The 21,004-nt window shown below is 43.1% G+C and overlaps 3 protein-coding genes across 4 annotated transcripts in view; 2 read left to right on the top strand and 1 right to left on the bottom strand.

Moving 5' to 3' along the window:
* The window catches only part of LOC122624680 (acetylcholine receptor subunit alpha-like), a 45,983-nt gene extending 35,770 nt beyond the window's left edge, over nt 1–10,213 (top strand). Inside the window, exons 6-11 of one of the 2 annotated variants that reach the window (XM_043804353.1) lie at nt 5,066–5,202; nt 6,445–6,591; nt 6,688–6,780; nt 6,947–7,689; nt 7,795–7,967; nt 9,890–10,213. In XM_043804353.1, coding sequence (XP_043660288.1) covers nt 5,066–5,202; nt 6,445–6,591; nt 6,688–6,780; nt 6,947–7,689; nt 7,795–7,967; nt 9,890–10,090 — 1,494 coding nt within the window. In that variant the 3' untranslated portion in view covers nt 10,091–10,213. Of the gene's footprint in view, nt 1–5,065; nt 5,203–6,444; nt 6,592–6,687; nt 6,781–6,946; nt 7,968–9,889 lie in introns of both variants that reach the window. The other variant, XM_043804352.1, reaches the window with a different exon arrangement.
* A 6,670-nt stretch (nt 10,214–16,883) lies between these two features.
* Nucleotides 16,884–19,913, bottom strand: LOC122623751. Its single transcript, XM_043803072.1, has 4 exons — nt 19,585–19,913; nt 18,678–19,024; nt 18,078–18,577; nt 16,884–18,018 (listed from the first exon to the last, which is right to left on the bottom strand). Exons 1-4 carry the CDS (start codon nt 19,789–19,791, stop codon nt 17,924–17,926), a joined length of 1,149 nt encoding a protein of 382 aa, XP_043659007.1. The 5' UTR covers nt 19,792–19,913; the 3' UTR covers nt 16,884–17,923.
* LOC122623754 (pyridoxine/pyridoxamine 5'-phosphate oxidase) lies at nt 19,526–20,980 on the top strand. Its single transcript, XM_043803074.1, has 3 exons — nt 19,526–19,656; nt 20,097–20,641; nt 20,702–20,980. The coding sequence occupies exons 2-3, from the start codon at nt 20,127–20,129 to the stop codon at nt 20,826–20,828; spliced, it is 642 nt and encodes a 213-aa protein (XP_043659009.1). The 5' UTR covers nt 19,526–19,656; nt 20,097–20,126; the 3' UTR covers nt 20,829–20,980.
* The last annotated feature ends 24 nt before the right edge of the window (nt 20,981–21,004 follow it).

The raw sequence follows: 21,004 nt of genomic DNA, 5'->3' as shown, positions 1-21,004 counted from the left end.
TATCTGGTAGTCGGGAGAGTTATCTGCGGTTGCACCTTGTAATTATAAGTTATAAATATGCAAAAATCAAGTGCCAAGTCTTCTTTGCTTCTACGATTTCCATATAAAATATATATTGAATGATCTGCAGAAAAAACTCCTAACAAATAATAGTGCATAATTTATTTACCTAGACAGGGGTATCTGGTAGTCGGGAAAAGTACCTCCGGTGCACCTTGTAATTATAAGTTATAAATATGCAAAAATCAAGTGCCAAGTCTTCTTTGCTTCTATGATTTCCATATAAAATATATATTATATAATCTGCAGAAAAAACTGCTAATAAATAATAGTGCATAATTTATTTACTTAGACATACTTACAATCCACTCACGAGTATATTTATAGAATCCATTGTGCAACTAATTACTATTTGTTCTTATCAAATTATTATTTATATTAAATTATATTTGATATTTATAGCCTTCTTATTTATAGAGCTTATATGCTCCATGCTCTGCAGCTCGGCTGATAAACGCGTTCAATTAATGAGCTAAAGTTTAATTAAATCAGTCGCAAAATAGTGGCCGCCCGAGTGTCTAAAAGCTTTATCTTCTGTCAATTGGATTTATGCTAATGATACGCATGTTATTGCATTTATTCGTTATGCGTTATTCGTTGTGGAATTCGCCATTAGAATCAAGTTCATTCATTCACTGGCAGCTGAAATGCTCTAGCTTGAATATACAATTTTCCGATTTCGATTTTTTGCCTCGCGAGTTTTCCGCTGTATTTGCTTTGTTCACATCTACTGCCATTTTCCCCGCTTTCCCGCTTCTCACCATTCTGATATTTTTTGCATTAAACCAATTGCCATAATTTATTGCCCGCTCACTCCGCCGCCCCTCGCCCATCTGCTAAAAATGTGCTTTTAATTAAAAAGCAAAAAAAAAAAGAAAAGAAAAAATAATAATTTTTTCACACTCAAATGAAAATGAAAATGCATTTCAACATTTTATACGTTTTGATTTTAATTCTTTTTTTCGGGTTTTCTCTTTGCTTTCTGTTTTGTATGTGTTCTGTGTGTGTGTGTGTGAGTGTGTGTGAGTGTGTGTGTGCGAGTGTGTGTGTTTGTGGCTTTCTTTTTTCGCCCAGTTTGTCATCATTTAAGTTTGAGTAAGTAAAATTACACGATGTATTCAATTTAATGCGAACAAAAGTCTGGCGCGTCTATATTTATATATATACATATATAGTACATACATATACGTATATACATATATACACATATTTTTCCAGTTTTTTTTTGCGGTTCTTTGCGCGTTTCTTTGAGGGAAAAAGCCAAACGAAAATGAAAACACGAAATGGCATAATGCATAAATATAAACATTTACATGCTGCTTGGGACTTATGAATAAATTACGGCCAATTTTCAAAATAAATAAAATGCAAAAATAATTTGTGTGCGCAAGCGGTTTGTGGATTACTGATGCTGATGCCGAAGTTGATGCTGATGCTGATGCTGATGTTGATGCCATCCGACATTTTCACATCGCTCACGGGGCATAATTTATGTTATAAATATTGACAACGCCGGGCATTTTGGCATTTGGCATTTGATGGGCCATCCCAGTAGCCCAGTAACTCGGTAGCTCGGTACTCCAGTAGGCATTATGTAAATTACCGATTTGCATGTGCATTATCGAGTTAGGAGCGGTGTGCGAGTATTCAATGGCATCGTATTCAACGCACAGAACACGTGTTAAAACGAAAGCGACATATTTGCAGAGTTCGAGGATGTAACTACACATCTAAACCACTTAAATAGCCATCTGAACACCCTTGGTATTTAGTTCTTATTTTGGATTTCAATTAAGTAGTATTTACATTTACTTAAAGAGAAGGGCTTTATCTTCATTGTAAAGCAAACGCCATTGCAGGCAATACTTAAACAAACACTATCAATTCTTCGTTCGTGGCATTTAAAGCTGGCTGCTCCAATGCAAAAAATAATCAATTCGTGTGTTATTATTTTGCCACGAGTTTTCTTTTTTTTTTTTGGCTTTTTTGGTAGCTTCTACGATTTGTGCCGTGTGTGCACATTTCACTGCACTGTTGTCCCTTTTATGGCCGGGCACGCACACTCATGCACTCGCACACACACACACACACTCGCACACACACACAGATGGGGACAGACTGAGGAACTGACACACTGAGCTGGCAAATATTTGCGCCTAAAAGCAGGCAGCGAAATAAAACAGAGCACAAACTGCGGAACTGCGAACTGCGCCCGAAATTCCCGCCACCGGTCAGTCTGCAGTTAACTGTGGCAACTCTGGCACGTCCGCCCCGCCCTCCGCCCTTCGCCCTCCGCCCAGCGCCTATATCCTTTTGGTCCTTTTGGAGCCCAGTGGCCGAAGTTGCATCGGAATTGGAATTGGAATTGCCAATTTACATGCATATGCGCCACAACGCACTTCATTCATGCAATTGCCGATTGCGAGAGTGCGGAAAGGAGGTGGGCAAAAATGCTTGTCCACACTGGCAGAAAACTACGCCTAATTGAGATCAATTTAGGGCTTTTTAAAGGCTGGTTATAGGTAGATAAAAGTTTAGTGGTTTTTAGTGGTGTTTCTCCATTCCAATGTAGCTAAATGTATAATTAAAATGTATTTTGATAGCAAATTGTTCAGAGCTTTGAACTATAATAAGAGTGGGGATAATAAATAATAATAATAAAGTTTGAGACAGGCTTATTTACCATACCATATGTAAGCCACATATTTCTCGCTGTGCATAGAAACGAAGGGCTACTTTTGCGATACTAAGTAGCCGCACTGTTCCCAATTCGCCGCCGTTTATTTGCATCGTATTTTTATGGGCGAAACAATTACGTTTTACGAACGGCGTCCAGATTGAAACTGGCCCATCATTTGGGCCATCCAAACCATCCAGTTTGCATTGAACTCGGCCCAACTGAACCGAAATCGTAACCGAAATGCATTTGGCCACCTTAATTACACCGAGCATTTGCATAAATAATTAGCAATTCGCTAGCGATGGCACCGTGAGGCGATGGCCCATGCATCGGGCTCATTGTAGCCACTAGTATCACCACTAAGGCCGCCAGCTACACTTTGACTTTTACGTACTATAATAATATAATTATTATAAAATATATACGGATTTGGATATATGTATATACTATAGTTCACCATTAAGTATCTTGTTTATTGAAATTATTACTTTTATCTTATACCTGAGATACCACTCAGGCATTTATCACAGTGCACTTGTAGTTGAAAGGTCGAGGATGCTGGCAATGGATTTGCTTGGCAAGTTGTAACCTTAATTAGGCAACGTCACTAATCGCTTTACAAGCCCTGGCCCCAAACTAAGGCTAATTATCATAAAATCATTAAGCATCGAAAATTTATGCTGCACACACACACGCACACCCACATCCACACTGAGAGAAACACGCAGACAGACAGAAGAGAGGATCAAATCGCGCGTCTCATTTTCGACATTTAATTACTTTGTGCGCACACACACACACGCACAGCAAAAACGCATACACAAGCACGCTTAATTACAATCAGCTTAGGCATAAGTAAGGTAAACTGCCACGCCCCCCCATTTTCCAGCCCACTCCCCCGCCCCCACCCCGCTGCCTTCGCACCCACAAATCATTTTGCGCTTTATTGAGCGAACCAAAAAGTGTGCCGCGCTTTCGTTTTCATTTTCATACCGATGTGGGGATGGGAATGAGGATGGTGATGGGGGGTTGGGGGGTTTCCCACCCAAGCAAAAAATTTTCTTTTTCGGCACTTTGCCGTTTGCTGTGTGCCGTTTGCTGTTTGCCCTTGCATATGATTTGTTGGCCAGCTTCTGGCAAGGCCGCCGCAATTGCCAACTGACAAACCGCCTTTTCATACGCCCATTGCCCCGGCTTATTATTTGCCTGTGATGCCCGCTTAGGCATTCTAAATCAATTTGGATTTGTGGCTCCAATTGCCGCCCAAGCGAGCGGAATCCGATTCTGAATTGGAATCGGATTTGGATTCGGATAAGGATTCGGAATCGGAATCACAATCGGTATCTTGGCAATTATATGGCAGAGAAATTAAGAGCACAACCTGATTATTGCAACCATTATTAGGCAGCGAGGAGATTGCCTTCGAAGCACACAATCAAATGCCTTTAAATGAATTGAAATAATTTAAAACATTAAATTACTGTTATATGCCATGCCTTCGAATATTTTTACTACGTATAATCTTATTATCTATAAGTTGGCGTAATCCAAAGAGGCTTTATCGATTGCCTGCGTTAATTAACTGCGTCCAGCTGAACTTCGGCTCATTAATTATGCCAAGCAGCTTAAATGTCCTACCTATTATAACTATTTAATCCAGAAAGCCTTCGTTATCATTTCATATAAATTAATTAGCAGGCATAACGCCTTATTAAGGTGTTTCCATGCTCACCCACCTAATCCTATCGACTTACTAATCAAATCAACTGCAGTAAGTTCTTCTCCTGAACTTTATCCAACATATTTAATAGAATACCTACCAAACTTTATATAAATATATATAAATATATGAAAGCTTAATCGCTGCAGCATTTGTAATTCTCCTAATAGAATTGCCAGACACCTGAGGGGAGTGGGTGGTACTATGTAATCGATATGTTTATTCCGATTTCGCCACTATTAAAGCAAAGAGCAGCGGAAAAATGGCAAATGCTCCACGGAAAATGGTCGGAGGTTGGGGAAAACAGCTTAAGCTGCCGTCTGAGCAATATTTATGCATTATAAATGAGATACTATACCTTATCGGGCCGGGAGTTTCCCGTTGTTGTTCGCCGTTCGCCGTTCGCAGTTCGCAATTGTCGCTTCTTTATGGCGCTTTAGATTTTCCGCTCGACGTGCAGCTCAATTTGCCACGCCCCCAAGCCCCCACCCCTCTGGAGCTGCCGCCCAAGCCACTTCCTGTCTCACTCGCACTCAGCAAGGCTATACATTGTATATATATATACTATATATATGTATGTGCATGTATCTGATATATACTTGCAGGTCTCATTAAGCATATCCATTCTGCTGTCGCTCACTGTGTTCTTCCTGCTGCTGGCGGAAATCATTCCGCCCACATCGCTGGTGGTGCCGCTGCTGGGAAAGTTTGTGCTCTTCACCATGATACTGGATACCTTCAGGTGAGTACCCCCTGCGCGCCCTCGAGTTTCCCGCGATTTTCCCCCGATTTTCCAACGATTTTGCACACCATCGCGGAGCCAAACGCGCACCAAAAGTATTCAAAACTAGGAAAAAGTTCCTAAATTCCGTTTATAATCATCCTAAATGCAATTATTGCATTAATTATGATTACTCTCATTTCTGCTATCTAGACTTACAAATAAATAAATAGATAAATGCAAACATTATATTTTACTATCCTATTTATGAGATTATAAACTTATTTTCCTTTGCTGTCGCACAAAATGCGATAACTCACATTTCGTTGTGGAGAAAGTAGAATGCCTCGTCTACTATTATTAAAAATTATTTAAAAATTTAAGGTACCAAAGCAAATAGGTATTTAAAATCTTTGAAAACTTTCAAAAATGCTGAACAACTTTTCGTAACTTTGACTGGTTTTTGGGAAAGTTCGCAAGCGCAGGCGGAAAATGAAATTCGTTTGTGGCTTAGTGCCACGCCCACCGCCGCCCACCCGCTGGGGGCCTATTAAATGGCTGCGGCAATTTACAGTCATTTGCCACGCCCACAAGCCGGCTGGGCGGCCGGGCAGCTGGCCGACTGGCGCACCAAATGATGGCCGCCTAATTGTTGGTAAACAAAAGTCGACGGCGAACGAGACGGAGTCCAAGAGTCGGATAGTCGGAGAGTCGGAGTCGGAGACGGAGTCTGCCAACAATGGGAATCGCCAGTGGCGCAACAGGACCTCGCCTCAAATGATGTAATTAAGGCTGGCAGGACACCCAGCCCCACTACACCTACGACTACCCTTATCCTTCGTCCTGCGTCCTTCGCCGCCTTATTCTTGTGATTCCCAACGCCTTGGCCAGCTGCTAATTAGACGTGGGCGTCGCAAGTTAATTACCCAGACTAAGAGAGCAACTCACTTAAGTCCTTTCTGCATGCTGCCACCACCACCGCCACCTACACCACCACCTACAACACCACCCCCCACATCCACACCCCTCCCAGCGCCGCACTTTATCCTTGGACAACTCTTCTGCAGGGGCTGCAAAATATAGTGACACTTTATCACGCACTTGCAGCGAATAATGTGGACTAAACACATAAAGATACCAGTTTATTTCGATCTCTTACACAATTATGTTGTATAACCTAACAACAATTAAAGCCACTTAACTGATACGAGCATATGGCATTGAACATTCGCACTCACCACAACCCAATTTCTTTCCGTGCAGCATCTGTGTGACTGTGTTGGTGCTGAACATCCACTTCCGGTCGCCGCAGACGCACACGATGGCTCCGTGGGTGCGGACCGTGTTCATCAACCAGCTGCCCCGCTTCCTGGTCATGCGGCGTCCGCTCTATCCGATCAGCGAGATGATGTGAGTGCCCTCGAATGGAAATTGTTCACAGACTGCGCTTAGTAACAAACGACCCCTTGTTTTCCCAATGCCCTTGTTTCCCCATCTAATCCGCAGCAAATCCTCGCGCCGCCTGATGGTGCGCACCTGCAACGGACTCGAACTGAGGGATCAAATACCACCGCTGCCACCGCCGGTGGCCTTGTCTCGGTAAGTTCAATATGTACTTATACAATGCTGTAGTTATGCAACACTTACATATTAAATTAATCAGCAATCATAATTATCAAAGGCAAAAGGTAGCCAAGCTATCATAAAGAGATGCTACTAGAGATGTTGAATGGGTTTACTTAGAATGGCTTGCACATCTTTGCAGCATGCACCACAGCCCGAAGACGACATCGCGCAGCACCTCGCCGCACCTGCAGCACCGCGTGCAGACCTACAACCTGATGGACGAGTGCGGCGTGGGCGTGGGCATGGGCATGGGCATGGGCGGCGGTGCCTCCACCATCACCGGCCACTTGAGCTCCCTCTATCCGCCGACCATGTCGACGGCCAACCAACAGACCTCGACCACATCCTCGCTGATCGACGCCCAGTACCACAATCAGTACCAGCAGACGGGCGGCTCGCTGCTGGACCACCCACTGACACCCACCAAGTTCCGCCAGATGACCTCGACCTCCAGCCAGACGGGTCAGAATGGCAGCGGGAACGGTAACGGGAATGGGAACGGGAACGGTGGCTACGGGGGGCATGGCCAGAGCGGGGGCGGAGGCGGCGGCGGCCACCACCTGTACCGGCAGCAGTCGAGCTGCTCGGCGAACTTCTCGCCGCTGCCGCAGCACGCCCACCAGGCGCACGCCTCCACCACCACCAGTGATCTGGGCATGGCCAATCCGAATGTGATAAAGTCGACGACGACGGTTAACTCGGTGGCCACCGCCTCGACGCTGGCGGACTCCTGCTGCAGCGGCACCATCCAGATCCACCAGGGCATGGGCGCCGGGGCCGCCTGCCAGTCGTCGGAGCTGCTGCACCACCAGCAGCTGCACCACCAGCAGATGCACCACCAGCAGCAGCAGCAGCAGCACCACCAGCGACCCACCACCTCGGCAGCGGCGGCGGCAGCGGCAGCCGCCGGCGGGCCCAGCACCTCGGCAGCGGCAGCTGCAGCAGCGGCGGCAGCGGCGGCCGGAACGCCACCCCCACCGCCTCCGCCGGCGGGCGTCTGTGATATTCTGCCCGCCTGCCAGCGCGAGGGCGGGCCGCACTGCTGCTCGGGGCGTGGCAATGTGCGCCAACGGTGGCACACCTGCCCGGAACTCCACAAGGCCATGGACGGGGTCACCTACATTGCGGATCAGACGCGCAAAGAAGAGGAGAGCACAAGGGTGAGTACAGACCCCAATACGGCGAGTTTTAGTCGACGAAATATGACTGATTCAAAACGCAGCTCGTAACCTAGTTATTTGTAATTAAAGAGTATACTTTCGTTTCTGGTACATTTAATACAAGCTGACAGCCATTTAAGAACACTTGAACATTATTTTTAAAATTCACTTTTTTCCCAAACCCCATTGGAAAAACGATTTTCCCTGCTCCTTACGAAAGCCTCAATTGCAGCGCGCCAAGGAGGGAAAAAAGAAACTGGTAAAACAAGTGGCCCAAAAGCCGCTTAACGTTTGACCGCAAAAGCGACGGCGATACCTGGGAAAGAGACAGCAACTGAGACCTAGAGAGAGACGGAGACAGAAAGAGAAACAGAAGCAGAAGTCAGTGCGGGTTTTGATGTTAATAAGCCTGGCGCAATAAATTAGAGCGGCCTAAGGCGGGATTTATTGGCACGTCGATAATCGATGGGCCAATACTTGCGGCTGGAACCCGAGACTCTGGAGTGGAGATACCTTGTCCAGGGCCCAGTGGCTGATGATGTCCGACTGTCACTGGCTCCGCCCTTTTGTTGACCTTTCCCGGCCGATGTCCCGGTGTCCTGGTGTCCATATGTGTGCCCGTGGGGCATCGCCGCCTCTATGGGCGCTCTTATGCCGGCTGCGCCAAAAGTTTTAATGACTTTTCATGCGCCTTATTGAGCAGCGAGCACGGCCATGTCCTGCCATGGCACACTCAAAAGAAAGTCCTTGCTTGCGAGCAACAGTAGTGCGCCATTTTGGGGCTGTAAAACTGGTGAGAAATCGTTAAGGAAGACTTTATGCTCTTTACTTGTCTGGATAATCCCAAGTATAAATAATAATTTGTGTTAGAAATGCAAGAATAGCTTATTTCTTGAAGTGCAGCGTAGCTGCGATCATTGCTGTTGCTGCTGCTGTCCTGTCATCATAATGAATGTTTTCTTGCGGCACCGAACAAAATGCCAATAAAAGTATTTTATTAAAATTACGCACACATTCAATCATTATTGGAATGTCCTGCCGGGCTTAGCGGCCAAGGAAGCGGAAGGGGAAGAGGACAACGAGAAGGAGGAGGCGTGGGACTGAGACTTCGTTACTCCCGGACACTTGGACAGAACTAGGACACCTCCGGACGGGCAATGGGGAACAGAGGACACGGGGCACAGCACACAGGACACAGGACACTGAACACGGAAGACAAGAGCAGTGTTGTCAATGGCAAAAGACCAAAAGTAGCTACTTTAAGCCGCTCAATTATTATCCTTAGTTTTAGTAGTATGTAACATATAGAGTCTTAAACCATTAGCAGAGCTACCCAAGAATATATCAGACCTTGGGTTTTTTCTTTGCAAGAATATTATAATATATTTATAAACCTGTTATAAAGTAGGCAACAATTTCATCGGCGATAAAATAGCCAAACTGACATATCGAAGGAACGTCGAATGCTGAGAAATGCGAGACAGCTTCGGCGGCATTTACATTGAGTGCGTGTCATTTGCGCCACGCCCCCCGGGCGACGGCAGGCGTTGGCAGTGAGGGCGTGGGGGCGTGGCAGCGGACTGACTGGGGAATTAGTCGCAAGACGCGTGCTCGAAGTTGAACATATTGCCTGGCTTATGAACTGCAGGCCCAGCGAATGAATATCGAATGAATGCCAATCGAATGGGTGGCAATCAGGTTGGCTAAAGATTGAATGCCTCTTTAAAGATGTGGCGATTTAAATGTTAATGTACCAAGCTGAAGGAAATAAATATAAGAGCTGAAGTTATGAGGACCATAAATGAGTTGCATGACATAAAGTTGCGATTTTCAGTTAATTTAAACATAAAATTGTGTTTTTAAATGCCTAACTAATCATAGTTTGTTATCAATATTAATTTATTGTGTTCTTTCGGAAACAGGTGAAAGAGGACTGGAAGTACGTGGCCATGGTGCTCGACCGCCTGTTCCTGTGGATCTTCACAATAGCCGTGGTCGTCGGCACCGCCGGCATTATCCTGCAGGCTCCGACGCTCTACGACACCCGGATGCCCATCGATATAAAGCTATCGGAGATCGCCTCGACGACGGCCAAGCCGAATGTGGCCAGGCCCGTGTTGTAAGCGGATCGATAATCGATAATTATCGGTTCGTGTATCGATCGATATCCAGTATTTCGGAGAACACAAACCACACACAGTCTGAAGGAGCAAAACACAAGTAATGAATGAAATTCGCATTTGTTTTTTCTTTAACCAGAGACGGAGGATAGAAAACAAAACAAAACAAAACAAAAAAAACAAAACAAAACAAAATAGCAACAAAAAAGAAAAAGAAAATAACCACAAAACTTGTTCCAGAAAAACAAACAGAAACGATGACGACAAGAATCCAAGTAACTATAACTAATAAATTGTATTTGTTGTATACATAAAAGGTATAACTAACTATAAATAATTTGTACACTAATGTTTAAACAGGCAACGATGCTAAACAAAACGGTTTTTTTTCTAGGCAAATGAACAGAGACAAAATGAAAAGTGACGAAAAAAAAAAAAAAACTAAAAACGAATTAATTAAGTAAACCAATTCAACTGAAACGAAGCGCAAAATAGTATGCAACAGATAAACAAATACGATTTATGGTAATAATTGAGAGCGAAATTAAATTAGTGAAATTAAATTAGCCTAGCCAAACATCAAGAATAACGGGAAAATAAAACAAAACAAAAAAAAAGTGTATTTGTTAAACAAGAAAGTGAGAAGAAGGAGGACAACATTAGTTAGCTAAGCGAATCAACATAAAGGAACAGGAAAAAAGCCAACAAAAAAGGCATGTGTGTGTAAAAGTGTGTGTGTCTGCACTGAGCGAAAATCGGAGGGAGGGAGAACAGGAAGTTTGCCATTTAGAGCCTTTAAATGCCATTTAACTTGAAGATTAATTCGAACTTTTTAAAGTAGTTACGTACATAACAATAGCTCACAGAAAGTTAACAATGAACATTTTGCCTTTAAATCAAGACAAATGCATCTTGAAGATAGTTTCCATAAATATTATAATGTTTTTAAAGTTTTCTATGAAAATCTTTGGCTGATTGTTTGCAATTTTTATAAAAGTATCTGTTAAGGAAGTTATGATTAATCAAAGAAGAAGCCCTTTTTTCACTTTGACAATTCTTCTGCTCCATTCATTTTCTCCGTGTGCATTAGTGTGCGTGCTGCCGTGTGTGTGACTGTGTGTTTGTGTGTTTGCGTGTGTGTGTGACTGCAAATGAGGCATGCAAATTAGAGCAAATAAACCGAGAGAAAGTAAGGGAGAAAGAGTGTAAGGGGGAAAGGGGGAAAGGGGGAAAGGGGGTAGAGTGCAGCCCCAGGCCCCCGGAAAACCGGAAGAGCCCCCTCACTGCCCCCACCCCCTGTACGATTTCGCCTTGGGGCAATTAGTTAGCACAAAGCTTTAGTTATTATGCCCAAGTGTACGTGGGCCCGTGTGTGAGTGTTGGTGCGAGCGCATGTGTGGGCATAGTAAATAATCACCATTAGAAATTCAAATTCAATTTTGGCGCTTGCACTGCCTAATTGGCAAAAGCGCGTCCAAGTTGCTCGCGATCCTTTTTTTGTTCGTGTTTGGCCGCCCCATTAACATTTCCCACGCTCGCCGCGCTCATAATTTATGCTAATTTCCAGTTGCATAATTCACTAAAAACAAAAGCAGCAGCAAGGCAACAGCAGCAGCAGCAGCAGCAACAAATAACACGGCAAGTTACCTGCCAAATAAAAAAGGCAAGTACAGGCCAAAAGTTACAACCTTACCTTCGCCTGCGAATTTGTTCTGCTCCTAAATGGCGATTGCTTTATTTGCAGCCCCGTTTATTTGCCGCACACTTTTTATTGCTCATAAAATCAAATGATGCCTGATTAGGGGGAGCCAGCAAAAAAAAAAAGTAACAAACAGGACATTGACAGCGGGGGGAAATCCCCTTTTTTGCATCCGAAAACCCGAAAGTTTTAAAATGTACGCAACATAACACGTGTCTGTTAGCTGGGGGAAATTTTAACAGCAGCCAGGCGACAGACGTTTCTTTTTCGATTTGGCTACCACCAAAAAAGGGAAATTTCTTTGTTTATATGTGGAACTCAAATAAAACTATTTTATTTCTTTTCCAAGAGCTTAAACTTTTTTTTAAAATATTGACTGTTCCTAATTCACTGGTACAATAAGTATATACCTATTGATATCTTAAATACCCCCGCTAGCTCTTAATGTTATTTATTTTATATTTATATTTCATTTTTACCTCTTAAATGGTTTAATGTTTAAAATCCTTTTTTTTTTAATAATTTTAAAATTCACTGAAATGGTTTTGTGATTTTTGGTCGCCTAAATTATTGCCAAAGCCAACAGAAACCACAGTGCGTGTGTCGTCACAAGCAAGTGTCAATCACAGTCACCGCAGTGCAATTGTCCTGCCACGCCCCCTTTACCACCCACCCACACACACGCACACCAAAAAAAATAAAAACACTTTTCCAGTTTTTAATTAAATGAAATGCAAGCGAAGAGTTATTGCAGACAGTGTGCGAGAGCGAGACGGGCGATGAGTGAAATGCACACAAAATGAAAAGCCATTAACGAAATATTATATCTGAAGATGGAGGGAGTAGCGATGTCAGCTGAATCCGCTTTGGGATATAAAAAGCGCACAAATTTCGGAAGTTTTTCTGCACCCAGAGAAACAGTTGAAACAGTTGCTTCTGTTGGCCATATAATTTAATATAATTTCATAGTTTTGGGACCACGGAAATCTCTCGAAGAACCTATAAGTTTCAGGAATACCAGAATCTTAATTGATAATATGAAAATATAGATTTTCTCCGTGTGTGTCTTTGATGTTATTTAAGCGCAGGGCATTTAATAGGTTACCCCCGAATTATGACTGGTCCCAAGTGGAGCAGAAGTGATTCTGGCATGGGGGCCGTTGGAGACCGCAAATCATAATTGTTGCGGACACACAAGACACAACAACATCAAATGGCTGGTCCAGGAGTTGGAGCTCGGGGAGTGGATGCTGGGTGGTGGAGTGGTGGAGTGGACTCCTCCACGAGGTCGTAACAATGCAAACTGTGTGGCCACACACAAAAAGGACATTAGCCCTGCTCCTTTCCTCGCCAGTTTGCTTTGCTTTCTGCCACTGGCGGTTGTGCTTTGCTTGTGCTTGTGCTTGTGCTTTTGGCCTTGCTTTACTTTCAACTTTGTTGTATTTAATTTTATTGCGTTGCCAATGAGCGATGAGTATCAGCACCGAAAGTGGGCATAAAACAGTGAAATGAGCCTGAGCGCAGCTTGGAAAGCAGTTAACCGGTTCATAACCGATACGGCTTCCTAATTCAAGTTCCAGTACTCAATTTACATGTGTGAGTGCGGATGTTCCAAAGCTGATTAAAACATTTCAGTGAACGCAATTGAACCGTATCTCTAAATCCTCTACAACAAACCATACAATTCGAACTGGAATTGGAATGCGAAGCTCTGCAACGAACATAAAAAAGGAAACCTATGGTCTGCCAATTGTTGGGCCAACAAAATAGAACGAGACAAAGGAAAAAAAAACGCAAAGGCTTAGCCGGAAATATCCATCATTGAACATTTCCCACTGTACCGGCGTTTTATCTATGGGCCCGCGTGTTTCGAGTGTTTCGAGTGTTTCGCGTGTCGGCCCCCCAAACGCAGCGGGCAATACAAAAGCAATCATAAAGTTATAGCCCGGTCGAAACAGTCGCCACTTCGGGCACATTGGCCGTACGTACTGCTGCTGCTTCCCCCTGGACAGTTGGCCAGTTGGCCAGTTGGCGAGTTGGCCATTTCCATTTCCAGTACCGTTGCCGGTTTTCGGTCCAGTTGCTGGCCCCAAAGAACTGAAAGCAGAAACCAACTTTACACCCTTGGGCGACATTATCCACCAGGCAGAACATTTCCCGCACCCACACTTGAAAGTCCGCCCAACGCCCACTTTCTAACAAACAGTGCTGAAGTGTTGTCTTTACACCACGCAAATATTGTAGCGAGTTTTCCTGCGAATTTTCAAGCGAGTTTCCATGCGAATTTTCATGTGAAAATATTTGATTTGGTAATTGATATTGAACATTTTCGATATTTTCTTTACAAGCCTAAGTATGGAGTCTTGCTATTGTCTCTGTTTTAATTTTTTTTATTCTCGCGATGCTTTTTACTAAAGATTATTAAAGATTGCTGGCATCACTGTGCCACCTCCAGCTCCGCCTCCGCTTTTCCATTTCCCATTTTCCCCATACCCATATCATTTAATGTCCTATCTGTGTTTCTGCTTCTGTTTTCGCCCACCTTTTTGGCTCAATAAGAGCGGCGAATTTATTGCTTGCTAATAGGAAAACAGCCTCCCTCAGGACTTTTCCCCAAGCCCCGACCATTTTCCCCACTTCCCCCGGCTTTCCATCGCTTTCGGGAGGACAAAGTTTGTCCACATTTTTTGTTTGTACGCCGGAATGGGAGTGGGAATGGGAAGGGGGAGCCCCCAGAGCAGAGGAAAAATATGTTTTCAACATAATTTCATTCATTATATTCGAATTGTTATTGTTGTTGGTCGGTTGGTCTGTTGGCCGATGCCGATGCCGCCGCTCATTTTCAGCCGACCCATTATCGGCCACGCCCCCTCCCCCTCCCCCCGGAAAAGCCACACCTTGGGCGGGCATTTTGGCTAATTTGAATTTGATTTCATTTGGAAAGTTGGCCGTTTTTGGCATTTGTTTCATGGCGCTGTTTTGATTCGTGCGACAAGTGCAAATGATTGTGCTCGTGAGTTGATTAATTGAAAACGAATGCGAGGAGGGATGAAATTGATTATCGTTTTGTATCCAATTGAATTTTCTTGAAATTCACCCAAATTATTGGCAAGGCTATACTATAGCTCAAATATGTGTGGCCTGAAAAAAAGATAAAATTTTCGACAAGCTTGATTTCCAGCCCCAAATGAATTCAACGAAATTAAAAGGATACTAAGTATTAGCCCAAAATTTGCCGATAACATCCTTAGCACAAATTAAATGAACCTCTAAGGTTTCACAGGAATTACGAAATAGATGTTCCACAAATTCGGATTTACAAACAAGTCCTCTCGCGGCCCAAAAGAAAATCCTTTCAAATGCGTGAGTGTGCGTGCGTGTCATATATATCACTAGTCACTAAAACAAAAAAGAGGAAAAAACAGGCGTTGAAAGCAACTTAATTAAAAACATATTTATATGGAAATTGGAGCAAGCATACGAAAACCGACTCAAGCGACAGAGAAACCAAAGTGTGAAAATGTTTAAATATTTTTTACAAATCGAATCGGGCAAAGCTAACAATTTGCCACAGGGGTTAAGGGGGTTTAAATGGGTTAAAGGGGTTGCACTTTGGACATTAATTGAACTCGACCCATTGGGGTCGCTCCCATTTGCCACAGGACATTGTGTGCTCCAGCAGTTTATACATAAACACATAGATATATGAATATAAATATATATATATATAGATATATATACATAAAGATATTTGGGATCGGGGGCATTGCGGGGCCGACGAAACTAACACTAAAATGATAACGAAAGAATCGAAGGATCGAGAAAATCGCATAAAGGAGACATTTTTTTTAGAACGTACCTTTAATAGAACGATTAAGAAACGTTCACGCAGAACAACTAACACTAATTTTAATGCATACATTTAATGGTAAAATTAACATGAAACTAAAACTAACAAATGACATGGATAAGCGATATACACAGCGAACAAAAATTAGCAAAATTGTTTAATAATGAGCGAAGCAAACCAAACACGAATTGAATTAACTTTTAAGAACATAACAAAAATGAAAAACAAAAAAAAAACGAACAAGAAATTAAGACAAGATATTTAAACAAAGCCAAGAAAAAAAACTATAAAATTATACGATTTACAAAACTAAGAACAAAAAGTAATTGTAAAAATAGAGACAACTTTTTTTTGCTCAAAGCCAGGGGGCAAATCCCTCACCCTCATTCACTTTCCCCAAACAAAAATTAAACACGAAAATAAATATATTTCGCGGCACGTAAAAATTTGTTCGTCACGAAAGTAAACCACAAAAATCCAACACAAAACGATTTTCTAAACAAAAATGTTTGCAAAAATTGGCCAATCCAAAACCAAATAATGTTTAAAATTAAACTAAAACCAAACCAACATTCAAGTAAAACCACAAGAAGATAAGAAAAACGTAAGAAATTATAATTAAAACCAAAACTTAGCTTCTAGTGAGAGAATTTTTAAAACAAAGCAAAAACGAAAAACAAAACGATAGAAAATGCCCCAGAAACCAAAATATGAAACAATGTTAACAAATCGAGGAAAGATTAATATAAACTGGAATTATAAGCTCGGCTAGCCGACACTGAAATACCCTTGCAATCGATTACAAATGTCTGCCATCATGAAAAGGAAAATCGCACCGCAAAACTCGAAAGTCTTTCTTCAAATACCCCCTAATAGGTTTTACAAAAATATTTTTTTACTGCGTTTTTTAAATTAAAGTAATAGTTTGGTTTCCAAACCTAATACGTAAATATTTTGTAAAATTAAACAGTTCTAAAAACGATTCCGATTATATAATGAGAAATGCAATGTAGAAATGCATGGAACTTTTGAAAGCGTACGATTGCAAGGATATCGAATTAAATGTTTCTAAGGAAGAAGTGCGAAACCTAAAACCAAATGAGAAACCGAAATTTAACTAGAGAATTCTTTTCAAATATCAAATAAAGCAAGAAAATAAATACTATAATATTTCAGCCACGAAGGGAGAGCTAAGAAGTGAATAAAACAAACGAATGCAACCAACCAGTAACAACAACACACACACATTTCAATTGCGCTCGTTTAGCCCATATATAGTATATTTCAATTAAAAGAACGAAAAAAAAACACATTACAATATTTCAATATGTCATTAAGTCACAGCGAATAAACAACAACAATAAGTTGAAGGCGACTTACAAATCTAAACGAGAGAGAAACTGCGATCGTGTGTGCGAGGGAGAGAGAGAGTTGGAGAGATATAGTAACTACATATATCAGGCGCGACGATCTCCGATGGCGCCAAAAATCGAGCGATATCAACTAAATTTACTAAGGTTTTCAGCCGCTTGGCTTATGCGTGCTGACTAAATCGTGATTGCTTTAAATTTAATATTGATCTAGAGTTGTTATAAATAATTGTTAACTAGTGACAACAGTGCATCGAAACGCACTGTAGTTTATCACGAATAAGTACTAGTAGAACAGTGCGTTTGGCAACAGACGAATTCGACGCTTTAAGATATATAACATTATTTTAAATACTTCTAGGAGATTAATTTTGTAAGCCTCACTTTTCGATCTTCGCATCTATAGCCTTTGAGATTATCTGCACTTTGATTTATAGTTTATATTCCTTTTTCAATTTAGTTTAGTTATACCCAAAGGTATATCGCTCAACAAAAAGTTGACAACCCTTAGGAAAGTTGCTAACGCTTATATATGATTCGTTGAAATATTTGAATAATTATTTTTGATCGTTTTAAAGCCTTTACAACAAAAGCGTTGACAAATTGACAAATTTTTAAGTGTTAAATATTCAATAAGATTCCTACTATAATATGTTGACAAGAGTCAGAAGTGTACTGCCAACTTTTATGCGTTAACTATCTGAATGTTGGCCAAAACGCACTGTTCTCTGATCGCGATTTAGCGAACACGCATAAACCGAAAGCAGTCTGATTGTGAGAGAGAGAGAGAGAGAGAGCGCTAGTTTCAACTTGTGAATTATTAGCCTAAGCTGAACTTGTGTCTTTTTTGGTTTGGTTCAAGGAAATGTGGGTTTCTACTGTGTAAAAGTGTGCTGCGTCCGTGCTCCAGAACGCGATTAGGTATCAACGGCCTGGTCATCGTTGTCATCCTCCGGCTCATGACCGCGTCCCTCGCGAATCCGCTTCAATTTGCGCTTCAGCATCATAACGCCTGCCAGGGAAAATGGTTGTAGATCAGCAATTCAACATCGGTTAATACAAGAAGCTTACATTTAATGGCCTGAAAGGTTTTGGCCGAGGCAGAACTGGTTTCTGAGGGCAGCGAATTGGACGTGGTTCTTATGTGCGCCAGCTTCACCTCCAAATAGGCCTTCTTCAGTGTCTTGTAGTGCCGGAACTCACTGGTGTCCTTGACCAGGATGCACTTAGCCGCCGAACCCTCGCCCGAGCAATCCGACGGCGCTGTGTGATATATCTGATGGTAGAAGTACTGCAGCACCGGTGAGTTCCAGATGGAGAGGCCGTACCACAACCAAATGGCCACATTCAGGGGCAGCTTGAAGTTCTTGGCGAAGAGCGTGGGTATGAAGTACTTGAAGGGCAGCAGGTTGACAAACACATACGCCCACACCATGATGCGCAAGCCAAGGAAAACCTGGTAGATGATCCGGTGTGAATTTGTGCTGGGCAGGACCAGCAGGGCCAGCACTTCGGTGAGTATGCTGTACAGGCCCACCGTCAGATTCAGGCCCACAAAGTAGTTTTCGTACCTAAAAGCAAAAGCAGAGTATTCATTTAATGGTTTTGAGCTTAAAAGGCTTTGTGGGGAAATGGTAGGGACCGACCCTTACCAAACGTGTCTCGACTTGCCTGTAAACATCGATGGCGACGAGGGACAGCAGGTAGAGTCCCTTGGAGCCCACCTCCAGGAAGTCAGCGTCCTTGAAGTCCAACCACGCCCCATGCAGGTAGAACGTGATGATGAAGATCGAGTAGAACTGAAACTTCTCCGCCTGGTGGGATCGATAGAAGATCAGGTTATCCGAGGAGTAGAAGAGCGAGTAGCGTCCCTGATTCTTCATCAGCTGGGGCAGGATCATGAACTCGTTGTAGAAGTGCAGGAACAGGCAGCTGGCCGCATAGAAGGCGATGTTCCAGATCACGCGGGCGAACAGCCTCCGCTGAAAGTGCTTCATGCTCGACGACTTCAGGAAGAACTGCAAAGGGAGAGGAGCCACGGTTGTGAGCAATTAGTCGAGCATTGGTCTTGGGTCGTTACAGATAATGGTTTCTATGGCTTATGGTCAGCGCCGATGTGTCGTCTGTCGCCGGGACTTATGCTATCACCAAAACCAGGAGCGAAGTGCCAGCCGAATGGGGAAGGAAGTACGACATGATAACAATAAACCATCTGGACCCTTTAACCTACGACTGTCTGGAGTAAAATCAATACTTTCTTGGTCTAATATTGATTTTACAAGATACAAAATATTTGAATAATAGTCGAGCATAGCTTAGTTGAAAACCAAAAACAGTACAAAACAGTGCCGCATTTCGCCGTGTTGTGAAGCTGCCCAAAGAGGTGGCAACAGTATTTTTAGCGCCCCACTTGATTGGCACCCCGTCAACCCCCGGAACGCGAGAATCCGGCCCCGTGTCCGCTCTGTTTATTTATAAACGGCAAATTGTCCGAGCAACCCCTCAAAAGAAAAGTGCAATTGGAGGCGCCACATCGAGGGTGCTGCGATTGAAAGGATTTGCCACGTGCGGGACCCACCTGGAAGAGCCGCTGGAAGGCGTAGTAGCCGCAGGACAACGCCACAAATATCCAAAAGACACCATTTATCAGGTAAAAGAGGTCTATGTCCCGCACCATCGAATCGAAGCGGTCGTTGGTGATCAGGTATTTCAGCGGCAGAAAGAAGTTGCTGATCTCCGCCCAGTAGTCGGGCGGACCGGCCTTCATGTCCAGAATGGAGGTCATGCTGCTCCTCGGCGGGATTTCCCGTTCTGCCGCCCCAGAATCGCGAGTTGGTTTTCCTCGTTTTCAGCCGAAAATTGGGAGAATTTGTTTCGTTTCTATATATCGATAGTACCCGATAGCGTCGGACAAATAGCGTGATATCAAACCACATATCGATTACAAAACCTACGGCTGTTATGCTTCTGTTGCAGTGCTGTTAGCGTTAACAGCGGGCAAAGTGCGGCAAATTTGAATTAATTAACTATAATTGAAGTTATTTGACACTAAAAGTGTATTTTCATACCTTTACTTTAATCAACTAATAGGAATATTTTTCACTTGAAAAATTGAGCAATATGACCTCCTCGTTGGCCAAAATCGAGGACTTTGCCTCCGACCCCGTGGAGTTTTTTAAGGAGATCCTGCAGGAAGCTGCCAAGGGACATCCCGATGGATTCATGCAGGAAATGAACCTGGCCACCGTGGACGAGGAATTCGGGGTCCTCAACCGCACCGTCCTGTACCGAGGACTCACCCAGGATAACTGTGTGTTCTACATCACCCATCGGTATGTCCGCAACTTCAAGAATCTTCAGACAAATCCCAAGGCCTGCATCACCTTCTATATGCCGGATGTTAAGGATAAAGCCGGAAATCAGAATACCTGGCAGGTGAGATTGATTGGAGCCACCGCTGTGGAACTGCCCCAAAGCGAAACGGATGCCTTGTGGGCCAAGGAGAATTTGGCTGCCCAGATAAGGGGTCACATCTGTCCCTGTGGAGAACCGATTAACTACGATGATCTCAAGGCGAAGCACGATCAGTTCCTTGAGGATCACAGAGGAAAATCTATCGAGAAACCAGCAAGCTAGTGAGTTTCTCCATTAATATAACTATATTATTATAAGATATAATTATAACTTTTTTGTAGTACCGCTTGGAAATTCCAACCGCAGCGTTGGGACTTCCTGAAAGTGGGTCTTGACCAAATCGCGGATCGGGTGCAGTACCGCCTTCAAAAGGATGGCAAATGGGAATCCATGCACGTGTCCACCTAATTGTGGCATGCCGGCACTAAAAACATATTCTTGATTTTGGACGATTTCATTTTATTCAACAATATCTTTCTACAAACAGCTAAACGTACAGACTAACAACTAAATTTGCTTCCTTCTCGACATGTTTAACATACAATTACAACATAGTTAATAAATATTACACAAAACAGCAAAAA

Source organism: Drosophila teissieri, chromosome X (genome assembly GCF_016746235.2).
Source record: "Drosophila teissieri strain GT53w chromosome X, Prin_Dtei_1.1, whole genome shotgun sequence".
Classification (NCBI taxonomy): Eukaryota; Metazoa; Arthropoda; class Insecta; order Diptera; family Drosophilidae; genus Drosophila; species Drosophila teissieri.
Note: the sequence above shows the minus strand (reverse complement) of the source record. Positions and strands in the feature narration are given on the sequence as shown.